Here is a 22785-nt window from a genome sequence, read left to right as displayed (position 1 = left end):
AATAATAGAACAGGTAACTTCCATAAAATATTTGGGGGCAACAATCAACAGTCATCTACATCTATTCCGGAGATAACACACAAAACCGCAATGGAGTAGCAATAGTCATCAGCAAAGAAATCGGAAGATCAGTCAAAGGTTTCATACCAATAACGGATGGGCAGAACGAATGGTACTATTGAAATTAAACGATATACCGTGCAACATAAACATCATTGTAGTATATGCACCAACATCTGATAGCACAGAGGAAGAAGTAAACAGCTTTGACAATGACTTACACAAAACATTCAATGAAACTAAAAAAGAAGAAGTATATTAAATTTTAGGTGACTTCAACAACTAATATTTATTAACGGAGTATTTATGAATAATTTTAGATACGCAGATGACACAATACTCCTTGCGGACAGCAGAGAAGGACTACAGATCTTGGGTGATCGCGTTACCCAATACTGCGAAAGGTATGGAATAGCACTGAAAACAAATAAAACAAAAATCACGGTGGTAAGCAAGAACAAGATTGAGGAAGACAGTGTTTATGCTAAAGGAAAACTTTTAGGCAGGATGCACAGATATGAGTACTTAGGTTGCGAACTAAATGAAGAATGGGATAGAAGTATGGAAATAAAACGGCGTATTGAGATAGCTAGAAGTGCTTTTAATAAGTTGAAAGCAATATTATGCAATGGAAAACTCAACATCCAAATTAGAACTAGAATATTGAGATGTTACGTGTTCTCTGTCCTGTTGTATGGAGTTGAGTCCTGGACAATTGCAGAGGCGACAGAGAAAAAACTCATTAACTTTGAAATGTGGTATTGTTCTGAAGCTATTTTCTTGTGGCATTTTAAATTAATTTATATTTAAATGGGAATAAGCAACAATTAAAGGTTAAAATACGTTTATTGACGTTTCAATTTCCACTTCGGAAATCGTTCTCAAAATACAAACATTAGTAAATTAAACAAATTTTGTTTTTTGTTACTTAGTGAAAAATTCTTCTAATAATTTAATTTTATCTGACTCATCTATATTGACAATTCAGACATACCTTATACATTTTAAAGTAGACGACTTTAAAATGATATTGCCAATATTGTTGAGTTGCGTTCCTGGGACGACTTTACTTATAAGATAGTTTATTCGATTACATGAAATCAACTTTAACTTGAGAAAATCCGTCAGAAAAAATCATAGCATGTAATTCGTCTTTAAAAAGACAAATACATGCCATGATGACAGTAAAATTCTCCTGTTAGTGATTCCATAGTAAATTATGAGGGAAAAAAAAATTAAATCCTTATACGATAGAGCCAAAATTACTTGTTCTAACGAAAATTCGTTCTTGGAGGAAAAACATTTATTAACAACTGTTTTATTAAAAAATGATTATCCTTTATCGTTTATAAATAAGGAATTTTCAACAATCGATCGAATAGAACAAAACAACTTAGAACGAGATCCTACAGCATATGCAAGGAATAATACGAGGAAAATAACAATACCATACATAAAAGGATTATCGGAAAAGCTTAAAAGGATAGGAAATAAATTCAACATTTCAACAACATTCAAAACAACAAACACGTTGAGATCTATTTTGTCCAAAACCAAACCTAACAATGAACAAGAAAGGACAAAGAATTGCATTTATAAAATACCTTGTGAATGCGATCAGTTTTATTTAGGTGAAACATCAAGACCATTAAATGTTAGAATAAGTGAACATCAATCCTATATTAAAAATAGAGAATTTGATAGATCTCAAATCTGTAAACACGCATGGGATAATGAACATAGGGTTCAATGGAATGATTCAAATATAGTCCTAAAAGAAACGGATGGTAAAAAGAGAAAAATCAAAGAAGCGGCTCTAATTATGCTAAATGAGACCAATTGTGTCGCGAATTCCTCGGCAGAATATAGTAGGATCTGGTTACCCATATTGAAAGAGGAAGTTATTAAAAGAAAAATACCAGTATTGGTAAGTCGGTAACATATAGAGAATACATCATTTATGTTTTTTAAATAACAAACATATAAAATCGGAATTTGGTGTTTATTGAAGGTAAACTAAATGCACGATCAAATACTTACCATGTCGGGATAGTATTATGAAGTTTTTTTCCTGGTTTTTCCCTCATAATTTACTATGGAATCACTAACAGGAGAATTTTACTGTCATCATGTAAAGTCGTCCCAGGAACGCAACTCAACAATATTGGCAATATCATTTTAAAGTCGTCTACTTTAAAATGTATAAGGTATGTCTGAATTGTCAATATAGATGAGTCAGATAAAATTAAATTATTAGAAGAATTTTTAACTAAGTAACAAAAAACAAAATTTGTTTAATTTACTAATGTTTGTATTTTGAGAACGATTTCCGAAGTGGAAATTGAAACGTCAATAAACGTATTTTAACCTTTAATTGTGGCTTATTCCCATTTAAATATAAATTAATTGAAATGTGGTGTTATCGCAGAATATGAAAAATATCTTGGACACAACACATAACAAATGCAAAAACGCTACGAAGAATGAAAAAAGATAAAGAAATACTCAACACTATAAAGAAAAGAAATATGAGCTACTTTGGTCACATACTAAGAAACGAGTAATACGAATTGATGCGGCTGGTCATACAAGGGAAGGTGGAAGGCAAAAGAGGACCGGGGAGAAGACGCACGTCCTGGCTGAAGAATCTGAGACAATGGAGTGGGAAAACGTCAATAGAACTTTTCAGAACGGCTGTAGATAGAGTCAAATGGATCATGATGATCGCCAATGTTCTTAGGGATGGGGCACGTTAAGAAGAAGAATCAACAGTCAGTGTAACCCAAAAAAAGAAATCCTGTCAAGAATCGAAAAAGCGAGGAAAAAAAGATCAGACCTTAGTCTAGAGCTCAGAATTCGAATGATCAGATGTTACGTTTTCTCTGTTTTGCTGTATGGCTGTGAAAGTTGGACAATGGACTCTGAAACGGAAAAAAGAATAGATGCCCTTGAAATGTATATATACAGACGGATGCTGAGAATTCCATGGACACAAAAAGAGTTACTCAGCATAATTAAAGAGAGAAAAATACACTACTTGGGTCATGTGTTGAGAGTTAAAAGATATGAATTACTCGAAATCATATTGGACAGAGCAAAAGATCAGTTTTAAGACGCCAGAACTCGTGGCTGGAAGACCTGAGGAGATGGTTTGATCGCTGATCCACAGAAATCTTTCATATGCAGCAGTTTCCAAAGCTACAATTGCCATTTGAATCGCCAACCTTCGAAAGGAGATAGTAAGAAGAAGATTTAATGTAATACATCTTTAATTATTGTGTTGTAATCCCACAAATAACTCGATGTGGTTGGTGTGATTTAAGATGTGTAAATAAAAGGGGACTAAGATGTGTAAATAAAAGGGGAGTTCCTGAACCGTAGTATTTTTTGAGTCTACCATATTTTTCAAAAGAAATTATTGATAGATTACAAGCTTACATGTCTCATATTGGCCAGTAACTTCGTTTCATTAGTGTATATAAAAAGTCTGTCTACAAATATATACCAGACATACCATTGACATTTAAATATTTGCTATAAACACTGCATTACGATTATTATTATTTTTTATTCATTATTAGTACTTTCTCATACATAAAAACAGATTATACTAGATAGTTGGTTTAGAAAAAGAATAAATTAATTCCATATCATACAATATGGTGTATCACAGTGTATTTATGCATTTTTAAGAATTTAAAAATGTTTTAGTTTAAACAAATTTAACAATAAATATACTTTTTATAGAATCTACCGAAGAGAACTGGTTGCCGGTAAAAAGTTACAGTAAATAGACATTTTTCTTTTTCACCTGTTGAATTTAACAAATTTTGTTGATTTTTTAAAGTGTTTAACCGTTTTATGTACTATGTGTCTTTATGCTAGAGGGGAAAAATGTACAATTTTTCATTAATGCCAAAGTAAAAGATATAATATCGTTTGGCGTTTATGCCGAAGAAGATTTTTTTAGTTGCTTTAGTGTGAAATGTGCAATAAACTTGCTGTAAAGATTTCCAGAGTTTCATGATGATCATTGCGAACTCAATTTGAGAGAGAAATTGTTCCGATATAACATACTGTTTGCCACACCTTTGCCAGTTTGTAATATTATAAAGATTTATTACATGGATCCATAGTTTTTCACAGGCTTGCAATGAATAGTTGCCACCATTTCGTTTCACAAATTGTAGAACTAAACGGCATGCAGTAAAGTATGTCTTAAAGTATATTGTTCATCTTTAAACGCCTTATTTTCTTATTACCATTGCCAGTAGATAAACACGTGTTAAAATTCTACCAGACTTTGATAAAACACCGAACTTCTGGGCATTGTAACAAGAATTAAACTAACGGTTCGCATTATTTCATCATCATTTTGGCTTTACAACCATGTGTGGGTCCTAGCCTCCCCAAGAATTTTTTTCCAGTCTTCCTTATCCATCGCCTTCCTCCGCTAAGCACGTATTTCCATATTTCTCATATCTTGATCTATGTTATCTAGGAATCTTGTTCTGGGTCTTTCTCTTCTTCTTTGACCAATAGGTCTATCAAGGAGCGTTTTTCTAGCTGGCTCGGTTTGATCCATCCGCATTACATGACCTACCCACCTCAGGCGTCCTATCTTAATGTGTTTTACGATATCTGGTTCCTCGTATATTCTATAGAGTTCGAAGTTGTATCGTCTTCTCCAGACACCATTTTCATTTACCGCTCCATAGATTCGCCTTAGTATTTTTCTTTCGAAACATCCTAACATGTTTTCATTGCTTTTTGTTAAAGTCCAGGTTTCTGAACCTGGTATTTCCGTAGTATTTGTGGTTGCGTACCCATTTTCATGTATTTCGTTTTATTGGTGTTTATTATTAAACCCATTTTTGTGGCCGCTTCCTTTAGTGCTTCGTACGCCTCTCGTGCTGCGTTTTCCGTTCTCCCAACAATACTGATATCATCAGCATATGCTAGGATTTGCACAGATTTGTTATATATTGAACCGGTAGTTGTGATTTGTGACGTACGTATTACTTTTTCCAGAGCTAGATTGAATAGTTCGCATTATTTACACTGATTTATTTGTACTATGTTAAATGTTGCGAGATTCTACAAACTAAATTTTAAAAGTTACTACTGCATGTAATAACCGGCTAAAATTTAAAAATAAATCGTTTAAAGATACAATATACTATAAAACTGACTTTAGGTAAAGCAAACAGAGGATCAATTGAGTATGTTATTTTGTTACGACATTTAGTTCACAAGTTCCAAAAATATTATAAACTGTCATCAAAATGAGTCTAAAAATCGACTTAATGTAAAATATGGCATGCAGCGATATTTGTTTTACGTTTAGTATACCTTATAGACAAATTGTCAGCTGTCAACTCACTAATGGTTTAATATTGAGGAAAACTTTCAATTGAATTGAAGACATTTAAATGAAAAAAAAAAAAAGATAATATTAAATTCTCTGAGTAACTTATCAAAATTCTTGTGCAAATGAAGAAATGTATATTTTAAATAACTTATTATTAACAATCACTTTGAGACTATCTTTATTATCGTTAATTATCTTTGTCTCAGTACCTTGTACCATACAAAAATCAATCTTCTTGGCAGACATGCCCTGCGTAAGCGCCTCCCACCAAGCCTTCTTTGGTCTTGCTCTTCTACTCTCTTTTTACATAATTTTGTGTTATTAATGATTTTGAAGATCTATGTTAGTTCTATTTTCTACAGTTTTTTTTCTTGGACTTCGCATGATCACTATGCACGTGTTTTGATTCACAAATTTGTATACTGAAGTTTTTCAATTCCAGTGTCCCTAATATTACCAGCCATATTTTTCCAAGTTTTATTAGTGCTTCATTTCCATTTGTTCTTCTATATTTGCTCAAAACATAACTTCTTTCTTACCTATTAACATTCACTATTTGATTTTTTGTGATCCACTCCGGTATTCTGGTTTAGTTTCGATTCTTTTTGCAATGTCCAGCACAAGTCACTTCTGCTGGTGGTTTAGAGTCTCATTTTAGGTGCAGTCCTTACAATCAACTATATCTTTTTTTGTCATGAAATAATTTATTTGAGAATAATTTTGTCTGCTTAATTATTATCTTTTGAGTTTCTCCTCTTCGAAATAATGAAGTAACATCCGCCATATCTCGTGCTACTGCTACTTCCAGCAGATCATCTTCAACATCATTTCTAGATCCTTGTCCGAATTCACATATCGATTTATGTTTTTTGGATTGACCTCTCCTGCGTTGGAATATCTCTAATTAATGCTACTAACTGGTTTTAAACTATTTCCGTTTAAAGAATATCTTTACATCCCCCTAGGCCCTAGAGTATTTTTATTTTCTTAGTTACTTAGTTGTTTTTTTCCTAGAGTATCTTTGATACCCTTTAAAAAATTTAAAATTTTTTAAAATTGTTTAACTGTATTTTGTGACTTTTGTATATCGAATGTTTCAGGTTCTTTTATCATAAATATAGAATTTGTTTTGTTTGTATATTTTTCATATGTCCTCGTAATATATGACCAAAAAAAAAAACATATTTTAGGGTTATACTACTTTGGCTCGTTCTCCGTTCTATCAGATGCTACTCTATAACAGCTCAAACGAAAACATAACATTTGAGCATTCTATGTCTTAGTTTTACATGGAGATGTATATAAAACAAAAATATTTCCATTTTGAAAAAACGGTTTTCAGTCACTGCAATCATGTATTTTATTTATATATCTGAATCTAATAGGCTTGTGTGCTAGTTTCCAAATTACTAATTTGGGAGTGTAAATTACGTAATTTGGCAAAATATTTATAGTTCATATACATTTTTATGTGCTGTAAATCTCTTAAACTCTTAAAATGATTGTTAATAATTAGTGTAGGGGTATTTTTGCGAACGACCGTTGTTTTATATAATACAAGGGTAAAATTATTTTTTTTGTCTACGAAATGACCCTTGGGCTGTACTGTACTATATTTTTGTTATCGTCTAGGTAAACCCGCCAATCCAACCCTGGTGGCGAATCCTTTCTCAGATCCAGCAATAAACAACCCACCCAGACAAGTTTTTAACACGCCTCCCCCGAAACCGTCCATCAACGAGATGAAGCAACAAACGTTCGCACCCTTTGGTATGTCAGCACCACCTCAGAGCTTTTCGCCCGTTCCTACGCAGACCATCGGATCAACTGCGGCCTTCGGACAGTTCTCAGGAACTGCCACACAGCAAGCTTTCGGCGGTACCAACGGCGGAGTGTTTGCTGCCACCACTGTAACACCTGTAAGTACAGCTATAATGTTAAAGGTATGAAATACCGTTGTGACAACTTTCACATAGGGATATGCAATACATTTTTTCGACAATTTTCACATACGGATATGCAATACATTTTTTCGACAATTATTATTTTATAGCAGCTTACGCTATGGTTTTTTTCTACAGAAGGGCTATATAAAAAAAGAGATCTGCTAAGTATTAGGATTATTTCTTTTACTGAGATTCATCCTTAGACCTCAGAGCTATTTTTTTGGCTTCAAATAGATCTGTTATATCGTCCCTACCATTTCCAACTATCAAATGTGAAAACTCAGGTTTTTCAGATTCGATACCTTGTCCTCTCATTAGACGTTATACACCTTGTGGCTAACTATTGACATTGTAGGTCGATAAGGAACGAGGGAAATATTCTGTTCAAACTATCGAATATGAACATTTTGCCATTGGGTTTTAGATTAAAATATCGAATATGCTTATTCGCCCTTTTGCTCTGAATCTCATAATGATGAGATCACTGCAAACTGACGAAAATGAAATATTTGATACTTTTGTTTTGTATAAATATAACTAAAGGTATATTTGTACAAGACAAAATGTCGAATGTGTCAAATTCGGTAGCTTCAGTGTGCTAATTTATACAGTTATTCAATTATAATCTGCAAACTGTCAAAAATACTAATCATTTCTGAGAAGAACAAAATGCACGTGTTCACTATTGTATAGATTGTGTCACATTATTGTCGGAAAAAATCTGATTTTAGATATTTAGACTTAAGATTAAACATAAAAACCATGTATGAATTGTATAACAATGTAAAGTTAAAGCGAAAAAAGAAAAATGGTACTAAACCTACAGAAAAATATTTTTAATATTCAATATAAATTGTGAAATTTCAATATAAATTCGCAAATCACAAATCGAAGAAACATCTTTGCAAAGTTTGTGTCACTTATGATGGTAGTCCAGATGACGAAAAGGCTTTATACCGCGTAGCCCATCACAAACACGTTGAAAGAAAAGATGCATCGAAAAGAAAAAAAAGGGATGAATACAAACAGTTAGCTTTGGAGATTAGGAAAAGCTAACATTTAATTTATACCTGCAATCTGTTTTGTCAATGCTTAAAGAAGTTGCAGGACCATTTATTATGTGAAAAAACTTGTCATTATAATGTTTATGAAACTAAAAAAACAACACTCAAAATCAAAACAGCAACTTAACCTAAAAGGTAAATAAACAACATTATACAAAAATTACATCAAATGATTCAATCATCGAATCCGAAAATTAGGATTTGTGAAACTTTTACTAATAACTAATATCAACTTAAATTGAAGAATACTGCCGATTGATAGCGAACTGTACCAATCGTAAGTTCCAGTACTTGGCATCGCTGGCAACAATGTCGTTGTTCAGAGAAATACATTTCGGGAAAATTAAAATATTAGAATATTGATGTACGTGCTTCCATCTATTCAATGAATTGTTAAAGGTTAGTTTATTTGAATGCCACTCATTTTAACTGCGGCTTGAACATTCATCCTTAATTGTGCATATTTACTGTTTACAAAGAATTTCTGAAACTGTTTTCTTGTGGCATGTTTAAGTTAAATAATATATTTATATGAGATTAAGACAATTGATTGCAATAAAAATTGATCAATAGCAATTAAAGAAACAGACACGAAAAAGAGAAAAATCAAAGAATCAGTCCTAATCTTACTTGAAGAATATGTATAGCAAACTCATCAACAAAACTTAGCAGGCTTTGTTTGCCAATACTAGAGTATGTCAGCAACACGAATATAGCAACAGTAATCGATTAATAGAAGGTCATTGACACATTATCAGCAATTATACATTAATACACAATCCATAATCACACAATATAAAAACGTACAACACATAATCAGAACTACTTGATACTTGATACAGGATATTACACCAACCTTAGAACTCAAAACATGGTTATCTGCCCGCAAAATCGAGGCCGGATGAGTCGCCTATCAAATTTGGTCAAATCGCAAAAACTAATAAACAATAACAGGTATAATAACCGCCTTATTTTATTTTTTTTTTAATTCTTACCTAATTTTAATTCCTTTAAATTTTTAACAAATTATTTTGTTTTTTTTTTTATTTGGTAATACAAAAAATTCTTTAATAATTTAATTCTATCTGCCTCATTTATATTAACGACTCAGACATGTATTAAACATTTTAAAGTAGATGCCTTTAGAATTATATTGCGAATATTTCTTAGATACGTTCCTAGGATGACTTAATACTGGTTAATTTTCATTTAAGATAACTAACATTAAAATGTCACAAGAAAACAGGTTAAGAGCTTTTAAGGATACTCCGTCCATCAAGTCATTGATGTGATTATGTAATAATTTTATGTGAATATTGATGAGATAGTTCCATTTGAACAAAAATTGTTGTTTAAAAAAAGGGTATTGTTCTAATTCTCCTTGGATGAAAGAGTAAAATTGAGATCATCTATCATAATCATTATTATACATTGCCTATTACTGCGTATCCTCATTGGGAACAACTTTTCGCCTTTTTACAATAAAACTATTGTTGATACTTCCCTTATTCTTGAATTTATTTAGTATTTTCCTAACATTGAATAATTAATATTTCTATTGGGATGTATATTGTTAAAATATTAACAACTTCTCTATATAATACTGTATTTTATAAAATCCAACTCGTTTTGACGTTCACTGTCAAATAGTTATTGTCAGTACATCCTAGCAGTAGAGATAAGTTTCGAGGAAAAAAATCACTGTAATTTACAATCCTAATCAACTTCAGTAACAATTTTTGACATTTTCAAAAATAATGGTACTTTACTCTTAAGCAAAAATTCATATTTTTTGACAAATCTCGTACAAAACTGAAAGAATTTAATATTCTATGGTTGCGTTTTGGCTTTTAGTCCTTGTAATTTCCTATTTTCTTTTCATATTCTTTATCGCGAAATATTTTTAAATGCACTAATTGCCATATGTTCGGCCAGTCTAGTTAAAGATTCCGATTGACGAATAAAATCACTAATTTGCAATTAGTGCTGAGTACTTACACGCGCTTATCTTTAAAAGGGCTGGCGGGTGTTTCGACTGGCGTAATATCTCTGGACAGCTGGATTCTTATAGCCATCGAGGGCGTCCTCCCACAAGGTGGTTAGACAACTGGATTCAGGGTGCTCAAGATTGGATGGAATAGAATTATTTACGGGAGGCCTATGTTCAGCAGTAGGCGCAAAACGGCTAATGATGATGAATATCTCAGAAGTCAACTTTACAATTTTTTTAACAAATATAGCTCGTTTTCCCTTCTTTCATGAATGTTGTCTCAATGTAAAACTTGAATAAACATGACCGGCAAAAAGGGGGCGAAAAAGTACAAGACTTAGTAAAAACAATGAACGAAGTAATCTGTGCTTCAGAAACAGTGGACAACAACTATATAAAGAAAATAGTACGATAAAAAAGCAAAATAAAAATATACAAAACTATTAACTTGATATATTTCTTAAATAATCTTTTATTTCAGGATCCTTGGACTCCTGTTGTAAATAGTAACGGTACGTCTACAAATTCACCATGGACGAAGAGCAACGAGCCTGCAAATCCGTTTTTGTCCTAACACTATGTCGATGGCTTTAAAATATCCATTGGTCAGTATATCTATAACCTTACTAATGATTTTTCGCCTACATATTGTACAATTTAGGTAATCAAACATTGTAGTGAGATTTTTCTTGGATATGTAATTGTTGCGTTGTTCATTAATATGTTTGTAAACAGATTTGATGTACAAGATTGAAATATCTGTTTAACTGAACAGTGGTCTTTGGTACGGTTGTAAGTTCGTCCGTTGGTTTGGCGTATATAACTTCGTGAAACAATCAGGGTGAAAAATGGCATACAATGTGCATACTAGTTTTATTGAAATAATAGGCTGTTCAATAAGTTTTGCGGTTCAAAGAAAAAACACAATTTTATGGTTTGAAATCAACTTTATTATTCAGTATAATCTCCCTGAAGATCAATACACTTATTTCAACGAGATTCGAATTTATGTATTTCATTCCTGAAGTGAGAATCTGGAAAGGCTGCAAAATACGCTTCCACAGCTGTTATGACCTCATCATTTGATAAGAAACGTTTTCTACGCCTCCATTTTTTAGGTATTGAAAGGGATGGAGTCGCTAGGGACCAAATCTGGCGAATACCGAGGATGTTCCAACAACTCGAACTTTAATTATTGGATTTTAGCCATTATCAAAATGCTCATATGAAAAAGGATTTTTTTCTCCTACAAACCGGGTCTTTTTTCACGAATTTTTTCCTTCAGCTGGTCGAAAAGGCTACAATAAAATTCAAAATTTATTGTTTTACCAGTTTGCAAGTAATCCACAAACAAACACACGAACTTGTTTCGGATCCGAAGAACCAACTTTACACCATTCTTTAGCCTCTTATTTTGATTCAGGGTGATGGTGATAGACCCAAGCCTCATCCATAATGATTACTTAACGCACAAAATCCACTTTATCCTTTCGAAAACGCTCTAAATTTTGCTGAGTTGACTTGATTTATTTTTTCAAATGTGTTTTTGTTCCATTGTTAGCGAATGCGGTACCCATTGTGAACACAGCTTTCTGAAACCCAATACTTCAGTCAAAATATTGCTTACACTGCCCAATGAGATGCCTAGGGCTTCTTCTAAATCTCTGTCAATCACTCGAAGATTTTCCAACACGATATCTTATATTTTTCTACGATTTTTGATGCTGTGGCTGTTTTTGGCCGTCCTTGACGTGGATCGTCCTCAAGGCTTGTACGACCACATTTAAATTGCGAAATCCATCTTTCTACTGTATTAATTGAAGCGAAGAGTCCTTATACGCTTTTAACATTCCAAAAAATAAAAACTTTCTAAAAATAAAAAAAAATCAGTCAACTGCATGATACTTGATTTTGTCCACTGTAAAAATTTTTTGTAGGTCATACTTTACTGTAGGTTTTTGTACTAGGTAAATCTACTAATATCAGTTACCTAGACATATTTTATATCTTAAAATTTAAAATCAATTGCTTCTTATCCGTAAATTAGTGGTTCGCGTTATACTGGATGCGTTGGGACACGGGGCCTATTCCTCTTTGTTGTTGTTGACTAGTTTTTGGTAGGTCAAATTGATAAGAAAGATATGACACATCGGTCGGCCATTGCTCGTTTTAAAAACTTTTCAGTTATTCCTATTTATATGATTTATTTCAGTGGTGAATAATTGACTAGATAACTATATATATATATATATATATATATATATATATATATATATATATATATATATATATATATATATATATATATATATATATATATATATATATATATATATATATATATATATATATATATATATATATATATATATATATATATATATATATATATATACCTTTATTTTATTTTCAGGTATAGAGGCAGGTATTACTATCACATTCAACAAACCTATTGGTGCGATACATGCTAGTTGCTTTAAAATCTTTATTACAGGAGAATTCTTATACAATTTGAATGTTTCGAAATATCTTTATATATTTTTATAACAAAAACTGCTTTTGCTTAAAAAAATATGTTATATTTATGTATGTTTCTTTTTCTTTGTAATCGACAAGTTGCTCATTTTACCCTGTATATTGGTTGGCACGCTAAAACAAGTTTTTATTATAAACATATCCAATAAATTATGTTAAAATGCGATTTCTTGCTTACTGTGCTCAATTCTTTACTCGGTGGTTTATATAAAATGATGACAGCCTGATTTAAATCTACAAATGATGGTTGATAAATGAATATCATTTAAATATCTGCAATAAGACGCTTATTACTTTTATATTTTTTACATGGACAGATAAAAAGAAGAATGATTCTTTCTTAACCCCTTAAAAACTTTTAAAATCGTTCAAAACTTTTATTCGTAGTTTGCCGCTTATGGACTACAGCCTACAGCCTAACTCACATCCACAACTTCTGGCTGATAGTTGTTAAGAGGCTTGATGGGTATTAGGCCTAGGTTTTCAACTAATTGTAACCGCCAAACGGATAAATGGCCAAAATCATTGTCAAAAAATGACTGTAGGATTTTAGATGATTGTAAAATATCAAGTAGCTGTCATTTGTTATGTTAAAGAAATGTAGTACTTACTTATACTAAGTTATAGAACCAAACGTTGTATAATGAAACCACCGAGTTAGGAATCAAATTAGACTGAAGTTTGTAAAAGACAGATGAATGATATTAAGTCAGAAACCTCAATAATAAAGTTGTCAATTAAAAAAAACTTTCAATCAGCCGACTTTATACATATTAATTATATAATAACAACTCGAAATAATTATGCATCCATTCATATTTATTGAGCTTTCTGGTAATATTAGACTATTCAAAGTAAATTAGCGAAACAGTTGCTTTACATTTTGTGCATCTACACATTTTGTTTTCGTCACGTTTGTATCACTGAACTGAAAATATGTAAACAGGAGAGAAAATATTTTATTTATTGTTATCACTGAAGGTTTCGTTTATACAGGATGTTCAATTAAAGCAGAGAAAGTCGGTATCTTGGTTGTAGTGAGAAGTTTTTGTTCTGTTTAGTTACAGGTTGTGGTATTATTGGAGATTTATTGGAAGATTGGGTTATGGAAGATTGAATTAAGAGCCTAAAAAGGGTGAAACGGAAGAACATGTTTATATACTTATTTTTTTATAGTTCTTTTTGTTTTTCTTCCTTTGTCTCCTTTTCTTTCTACTAAATCAGTTTCTATATAGATATATGGTGTTTAAAGATGTTTTTTCACAGCCTGTAAGTGAAGACATAGTGAATATTTTAAAGTAAACATTGGGAAATGTCAATTTGACCATAATATTCAGATTTGATGATACTTACATATTTGACGTCATCACAGGCGTTTTGACGTCACCATAGGCGCGGTGACGTCATCACAATGAAAAAGATTCTGTAGAAAATATAAATGCACCATAAAATGATCCTGATACATTTAATTTGTTTTATTTTGGACCTCACAGCGCTTATGATGACGTCATAGAATTTAGATCTAACTCAAATCATAGTATTGTAGATCCAGTTGTGATTTTCCAAATTTTAGTTACATATATTCATTACTTTCTCAGTTACAGGCTTTTCAAAACATCTTGGAATACTCTGTAAATTTTACATCAATTCTTGTCATCTACACTTAATTATTTTGTTTCGTCCCTTATTTAGACTGTAAGATCTGTTCAGACATTGTGTCATGTAACATGGTAGTGGCTACATCTACGCTAACCTTGAGGGGAGGGAGTATTTTTTGCATTTTATTTATTTTTTTATTCGATAGTATAACTTTTCAAGAGTATCCAGTTAAAATTTCATTGTGATCGGAGCAAAATTGATGTAGTTATAGGCATTTAAACATAAGAGCCACAACGCGCCATAAACGGTAAAAATTATTCCTACACTTGCGAAGTACATGTCAATACTTGCAGAGGCGCTCAAACGAAATGTATAAATAATTGGCAGTTACTGCGACCATTCATTTAGTTTTCAAAGACCTCAGGAGCGTACACACGTTTTATTCGTGAGTGTGTTTTTTTAATTAAAATGGAGTGGACAAATGACTTTGTATTGCAGATACTTCGCCACCGATTTACGTTTGTAATGCTAACCTTGGATTTAGGATTAGCTGGCTGTGATAAATTCTGTGGTCTTATGGATTTGGGAAGTCATTTTGTAACAGACACAACCTACAGTTCATATGTGCAGAAAATGTTGAAAATGAAAAATGCGACTAGAATTTTGCCTTTGGCTATAAAAGAGGAGAAAATAGAAACATGTAAAGCGAATAATGTACAAGGCACATCAGAGTTGACCATATCAGGTGACGGAACTTGGAAAAAAAACGAGAATTTTCTTCGTTATATGGCGTGGTATCCTCGATCGGTCATTACACAGGAAAAGTTTTAGATATTTGTGTGAAAAGCGCCTTTTGTCAGGACTGTAAATTTTGGGAAAATAATTTAAATTCTGCGGAATTTGAAGAGTGAAATGAAAATCATGTAAACAGCGAAAAATGCCATGCAAACCATGCTGGGCCGCCCGGAAACATGGAAGTAGATCCAATTAGAATTATGTTTCAACGTTCTCTTCAAAATAGTGTAAAATATCGTAATTTTATCGGCGACGGCGACTTCAAAACCTACAGGGGTCCACTTGAATCTAAGCTTTATGTTGAAGAATTCGTGACTAATAAAAAATAATGTGTAGGACATGGACAAAAACGTATGGGTACGCGTTTGCAAGAGTTAGGAAAAATACTGTGGTAGATTCAGTCACTAAGACAGAGAAAAAAATCTTTGGGTGGTAAAAGGAAACTAACAGGAAAAATGATAGATAAATTAACTGTATTATGGTCTTGCCATTCGACGAAACCATCATTCAGTGGAAAAAATGCTATTTGGTCTACGTATTACCAGTACAGCTTGACGGACAAGAATCCGCAACACCAAAAATGCCCTAAAACAAGTGGTGCAGGCTCATGATGTGAATGGCAAAAAACAGTAGCTGAAAACGAACTAAATTCGTTCAAACACAGTTATACTGCACTTTCTAGAGACGTTTTAGAAGCTATGAAACCTGTTTATTATTATTAAGCAAAGACGCACTATTCAATGTGTTGGAGGTTTTACTTAAAATAATAACGGAAGTCTTAATCAATTAATTAGGAAAATTACGCCGAAAATTGTGAGTGAAACTTCAGATATTGTAGAAATTGCAGTAGAATTGTAGAAATCTGTATTTAACGGCCATGTTGCTGTACTTTTATGCAAGAAATTAGAATAAGTACAGGGTCAAGTTCTCATAATTATTCACGCGCGGCAGATAACAATCGAATAACTAGAGCGGTCAAAAACGCTGTAGATGCAACAAAATAAAGCAGAGTTCGTCGAAGACAGGAGCAAAAAGATGCTCTAGATATTTTAGCAGGAAGCACGTCGCTATATGGGCCTGGAATAGATGTTTCGGCGTAAATATAAAAAAATGCTTCTTTTTTTCCAAAATAATTTTTTTCGTTGTTCACTTTAACCGACCCTTCTCAAATTTTGCAGACTTCTTTTATAGATAAATTACTAGGTCACATCGTCAATATATTGTCCATTTTGTTGTTATAATTAATTTTACATTAAATTAGTTAAATTGTACCAAAATATTTTAGAAATTCAAATAATAATATCCCGTTGAGACCTAGGGAAACTCATAAACTAACGTAATCTTTTTGGTTTCTTGGAAAATTAGCTGTCATTGGCTCAATTTTTAATATTTTTTACCATAATTTCAGGAAAAGACTCTTGAAATCTTGTATTATAATGTACTAATGTAAATAAATTTATATTAAACAATTTTTCAAAGAAAACTCTTAAAAATATGTCTAAAATAATATGTAAAATTTACCCTCGCCTAAAAGGCAGATATTGACGAATTGTGGCAGAACAAACTCTGCTGGTTGTCTACTAATCATTACGATACTTCATGTCATACGACTTGGAAGCTCCGTTCATGTGCTAATATGAAGTAACAATTGCAAACATCTTCAACTGTGTCTATCAACTGAATTCGCTGTCCTGTGTCGAAACTTGGATTTTAAATAGCTTGATTTATTTTCTTGGTGATCCCATGTTCGTTATACTCCTCAGTCGTCAGTTGTCAGTCGATGACTTGAATAATCTTACAGTTGCATAGAAAAAGGGTATAACAATATTTTTCTTGTCGGCAAATTCATCATATTTACTTGTTTTTCATTCTATAATTCATGTAGTCTTTTGATTTTATAAACGAGGGAATGTTTTTTAACGGACCTTATCAAACAAAATCATAACTTCTTTATTCTCCGCTATAATATTGTATTTTTGTCAGTAATAAGTACAATAAATGAACGAATGTTTTTGTAGGAAATAAATGGGAATGGTATGAAGATTATAGTTATCTGATCTACGTGTTAACTAACTAACTGCCCTAGAATAAGAAAATATGTCCAGTTTTTGGAGAGAGTGAAATGTTTTATTATATATTCCGAAGAACTTGAAGGGGTGTTTGCAAGTAAAGTGCAGAATTATTGTAGAATCAATTAAACAAATACATAGATTCAATTTTACAAGATTAGTCTTTGATTTTTTATAATTCTTAATTTTTTCTCACCACTATCAAAATTACCCATTGTATAGTCAAACCACAAACGATTTACAATCTTCATGTTCAAACAACTTTAATTTCCTCTCTCCAAAGAATGGGACAAAGGAAAGAAAATTTATATAGCAAAGCCCTACATTAACCAGAATAATACTGAAGATAGAGCAAAAGAGCCATTTTGCTATACTTTTATTATATCTAGATAATTTATTTTAGCTGTTATTTCATTTAAGTTTATGTTGTACACAGATATTATTTGATTTACAGTATTTACAGTCTTGGCAATATTCTAAAACTTTAGATGTTTTATTTTTAACATATAGATATATATGATGTACAGTACATATTTTTTTCTGTTGGAGTCTATTTCCTCAGAACTTATACATTATTATTATACATCTCGGCAACACTGTAATGCTGTAAATTGTGTGTGTAAGTAAAGGATGTGATGTTAAAACAGCCAGGTTTTTGGCCAAATAAGGACCGACTTGTTATAATTTAATGATATTTGGTGTCTTTTGAGTTTCCTATTGAAATATTACACAAAACGGGTAAATAATCTATTTAGTCTTTCGATTTTACTACTATGTGCGGTATTCTCAGTGTTGCCAAATTGTTTCAACTCCTTAAAAGGAGCTATTCTGGACAGAAGAGTTTAAGTACTGTATATAGTAATTTTTATGCTGAGTTGTCAATCACGGTGTTTCAGATATAGTATTAAACGTTAAAAATCTATCAGGAATATAAAATTAATGAAATTTGATTATATATCGAAAGCAGAAAAATTATGGGAAGAAATTGCACAAAAATAGTAAAGTACGAAGTACTTGTGAAATAAAAAAAATAGTTTCTAACATCTGTTGAACAGTAGTCTAAATGTGGCAGATCATCGTAGCTATACTGTCACAATCTTCTCTATATTCTGGGAAGATACCTCTATTAGGGACGCTATTTTTCTGGGTTCTGGCATTAACTGCGGAAGGCAGCGACTTCAGCATTAGAAAGGGAAATAAACAGTATTCCTAATTCGCAGACAGTATAAAAGAAAATTTTGGTGCCAATATCGTTAATATTTGGCACCAAAATATTGGATGTTACGGTCAGACTAGCACTTGCTTCATTTTAACTTATAGTACTTTCAATTTTTGTTAAGAACAATAGATATTTGTAAAAATTAAAATTTTTTACCTTAAAAGTTTAAGTTCAAAAATAAGTAGACATTAAATATGCCTAGCTTCCTTATAAAAAATTACGGTGTTAATATTGTAATAATTTGACATACGACATCTAGAATTTGACATAGGACGCCTGATATTTGACAGGTGCCGTCCATTATTTGACAGATCACGTTTAAAAACATTTTTGTTTTTGTGGTAATAAACAAGCTACATTGACTTGACAACTCAGTGAAAATTGACTATATTTATTGCCTCAGCATTTCAAATTTGAAGTACTGACGGAAATTTGAATTTTGTTATTTATTTTCGCAGTGCGCGTCAAGGAGAGCTGGGTTATTGATAAAAGAGAAACCAATAACCAAAGTTTTGGTCAAAATTGCCAAGAAAATGCTTAAAAAAATTTAGGTATGTCATTTTTAGCATATTTTCAAAGCTGGAAAGTTAATACAGTTTTTAATTTGCTTATTTATGTAGTGTCATTCCCATAAATAATATAGCAAAGCTTTCGCACCATATTGATTCACGGTGAAGAACAGATATCTGTTTTCACGAATACATCACAGATTTTTCCTTAGCGATGCTCTCACCAGCGGATTTTGCTAGGATAGTTGCCAACAATGATATTAAATGATTTTATACTAGCCAATGACTTCAGCTTTCCCTGACGTGACTTATATGGAAGATTCTATGGTTTCAAAAACATGTATTTTCTGTTCAAATATTTTTGTTCAAATTTGTTAATATACGTTGATGTTCATGATCTAAAACGTCTTTAAAATAAACGCATACTTCAATTTTTTATGTATAGTGTAAAATACATGCATTTGATCTGTTTGAATTGACCTAATGGGCCTAATAAATTCAAGAATTACCGTATTTAAGAATGTTTAAATATTTTCGTAGATGTTAACATTAGATTCATGATCTATAATTTATTTCATCAACGTTTAATACAAAATTTTTCGTTAACGTAGCATCCCAAGAAATATACCGAGTAAAAAAATATTTTTTCATGACTGGGTGATTGAACCAACCAATTCAGCAAAACCGTGAACAATCCGTCAAAACTGCCTATTTTACCTGTTGTAATTGTACCTATTTAGAGTAAACTTCGTTTTTATTCAGTCTCAGTATATTTTTTTCTTATTTTTGTTATATCTGAGACCTAATGGTCGTAAATATTACCCTTTTTTCTTCTATACATAGCTTTATCCCTGTTCTACATTTGTCCGTCTTCAATAATTTAAAAATATATTCAAAAACATGTTTATTTTGTGTTTTTTAGGCCCGAACTGTAATGTTTTTAACTGTTATTTTAGTTTTGTACATAGGAAATATGCAGATACTGGTATAGTTGAAATTTTGCAGTTTATTGATTTTTATCTACTAATACGGTTTGTATATAGTATTAAATTTTTTAGACTATTAAGGTTTTTGTATTATAAAAGGGATACCGAAATGATGATATAGTGGAACTAATTGTAAAGTGATAACTATTTTCACTTACATTGAAAAAATGAAATAAAATTTTCAATAGTCAGTTGTTGCATAGTGTTTTTATCCTAATATCCTACACCATATCCTCGTCAATCTCGATTTGTTATGTAGAATGTAAAATACCGGAAGAATGAAGAACGAGCCAACTAATTCTACTATTCAAAAAATGAGATAAAAAACAGCCAGAAAACTGCAGATGTATAAAGTTTAGTAGATGAACGACAGGGTTTTCGTAGTGGAAGATCATATACAGATGCAATATTCGTTATAAAGCAAATTACTGAGAAATCACTAGAGTATAATAGACCAGCACATCTGTATCTGATTGGCCTAAAGAAAGCGTTTGACAGAGTAAGACTCCGTGTACTCCATCTTCTGTATAATAGAGAAGTTCCCCCAAATATTATAAAAACTATCGAAAACATCTACCAAAACAACAAAATGGAAATCGGAATAGATAGAAAACTTACAGAACCTATAGAAATAGGCAGCGGAATAAGACAAGGGGATTCATTGAACCCATGCTCTTCAATTTAATCATGGACGAAATCGTCAAAAGCGTTAACAAAGAAAGGTTACAGAATGGGAAACAAAGAAATAAAAATACTTGTTACGCAGACGACGAAATATTGACAGCCCAAGATAAAGCTAGTCTGCAAAGACTGGTCCACAGATTTAACATAAGAGCAAAATAGTTTAATATGACAATCTCATCTCAGAAAACTAAAACAATAGTAGTCAGCAAAGAACCAACCAGATGTAAAATAAAAATTGATGGCATCAGTATTGAACAAGTAATGGAGATAAAATACCTGGGAATTACAATGTCCAGCTATCAGATACAGATGTGGACCATGTCACCAACGTTGAGGTCCTACAGCGCATGACAAAAGAAAAAGAAGTGCTTAATTTAATTAAACAACGCAAGCTTGAGTACCTCGGCCACGTGATGCGGAACGAAGAAAAATATCGAATTCTTCAACTTGTTATGCAGGGTAAAGTATTTGGCAGAAGAGGACCGGGACGCCGTCGTATCTCGTGGTTGAAAAATCTCCGACAATGGTTTGGGATGACCTCAGCGGAGCTGTTTCGCAGAGCAGTCAACAAAACCATGATAGCCTTGATGATCGCCGACATCCGGACCGGATAGGGCACTGAAGAAGAAGAAGAAGCTATGGAGACCTGGACAAAGAATTAAGAGAAGAAGAAGAACTACAAAAAGCAAATAGACTGGCAGGATTCCTTAATAACACTATATGGCGAAACAGACACATTAACACTGAGATGAAGTCAAGAATTTATAAAGCCAGTGTAAGACCAATAATAACTTATGCCTCAGAAACAAGACCCGACACAGCCACAATGCAAATGCTACTGGAAACGGCAGAGATGAGAGTACTGGGTAGAATTACAGGAAATGCGCTGAGAAATCGAAAGAGAAGTGAAGACATTAGAAGAAAATGTAACGTACAGTGTATAAATCAATGGACACAAAATAGAAAAAAAGAATGGAATAATACGACCCCCTTTGTTATTTAAAATTTTCGAGGGGGTGCTTATAATTCAAAGGGGGTGCTGGAAGGGGATAATATTTTCATACTGTAAATTGTCAATTTAAGAATAAAAATCGACCTGTTTCAGGTTTTTGACGTGACAACGTCTTAAATTAGGTTGTGGCTCGGAGTCACTCATGAAAAAGTGTAACGCCCGCTCACGTCTGTTACGATGAGTCACCGAACGAGAGAGAGGCCCGCCGGACCGGCGAATGCCTTGCGTCTCTCTCCCACTCAAACATGATCGGTCCGCTGGTGCGATGCTATTTCTCCTATCATCGTCCTATCCTCAACAAAATCACTCAAATAGAAATTAGTTAAGTTTAAGTTTACATGTACAATGTTTTAGTAAACAAAATATATTTCTATAGTTAAAATTTGTGCAATTCTTATTTTCATTCAATTCCTTGTTCCTATTGTGCAATTTAATAATATTCATATCAATAAATATTCTACCGAGAAAAAGACGTCGTCACGTAAAATCTTCGCCCGTAAAACCGACTTTACAGGCAACCGATTTTTTTTTTTCAGATAGTACATAATAACGCCAAAAATGAATTTATTCGATACATATGGACCGCATGGTATAATATCTCATATTACACATTTCAACTGTCAAACCCGCCTATACAGTTGTATCGAGTAAAAAATTAACTTAATTGGCCTAAATTCAGTTTTATATTAAATTGTTTTGACATTGTCATGAATTTTTGTAATGTAATTATTTTTGTAAACAACTGTTTTTGGTATCTGCTATAATAACAACTATAAAGGAACTTTGTCATATGAGTTGAGAATCCTGTATATTCTCTGTATGCTTTTTTGTCTACACCTCTAGTTCTCCTGTATAGGTCCCGCAATATAGATATGACTCACAGGTCATCTATCAGTATAGCCTGCAGCAATGGAGATAGTACTTCCTCTGTAGACACACCTCATAC

General features: G+C 32.3%; 1 protein-coding gene across 5 annotated transcripts in view; it reads left to right on the top strand.

Annotated features, from left to right (window-relative positions):
• The window catches only part of lqf (epsin homolog lqf), an 83642-nt gene extending 63308 nt beyond the window's left edge, over positions 1 to 20334 (top strand). For 3 of the 5 annotated variants that reach the window (XM_072537871.1, XM_072537854.1, XM_072537863.1), the window contains 4 exons: positions 3808 to 3846; positions 7064 to 7350; positions 10913 to 11036; positions 12845 to 20334. In XM_072537871.1, coding sequence (XP_072393972.1) covers positions 3808 to 3846; positions 7064 to 7350; positions 10913 to 11005 — 419 coding nt within the window. In that variant the 3' untranslated portion in view covers positions 11006 to 11036; positions 12845 to 20334. The remainder of the gene's footprint in view (positions 1 to 3807; positions 3847 to 7063; positions 7351 to 10912; positions 11037 to 12844) is intronic. The other 2 variants (XM_072537880.1, XM_072537890.1) reach the window with 2 other exon arrangements.
• Positions 20335 to 22785: the final 2451 nt, after the last annotated feature.

The sequence above is a fragment of the Diabrotica undecimpunctata genome, chromosome 1 (genome assembly GCF_040954645.1).
Source record: "Diabrotica undecimpunctata isolate CICGRU chromosome 1, icDiaUnde3, whole genome shotgun sequence".
NCBI lineage: Eukaryota > Metazoa > Arthropoda > Insecta > Coleoptera > Chrysomelidae > Diabrotica > Diabrotica undecimpunctata.
This window is presented reverse-complemented; position numbering and strand designations above follow the sequence as displayed.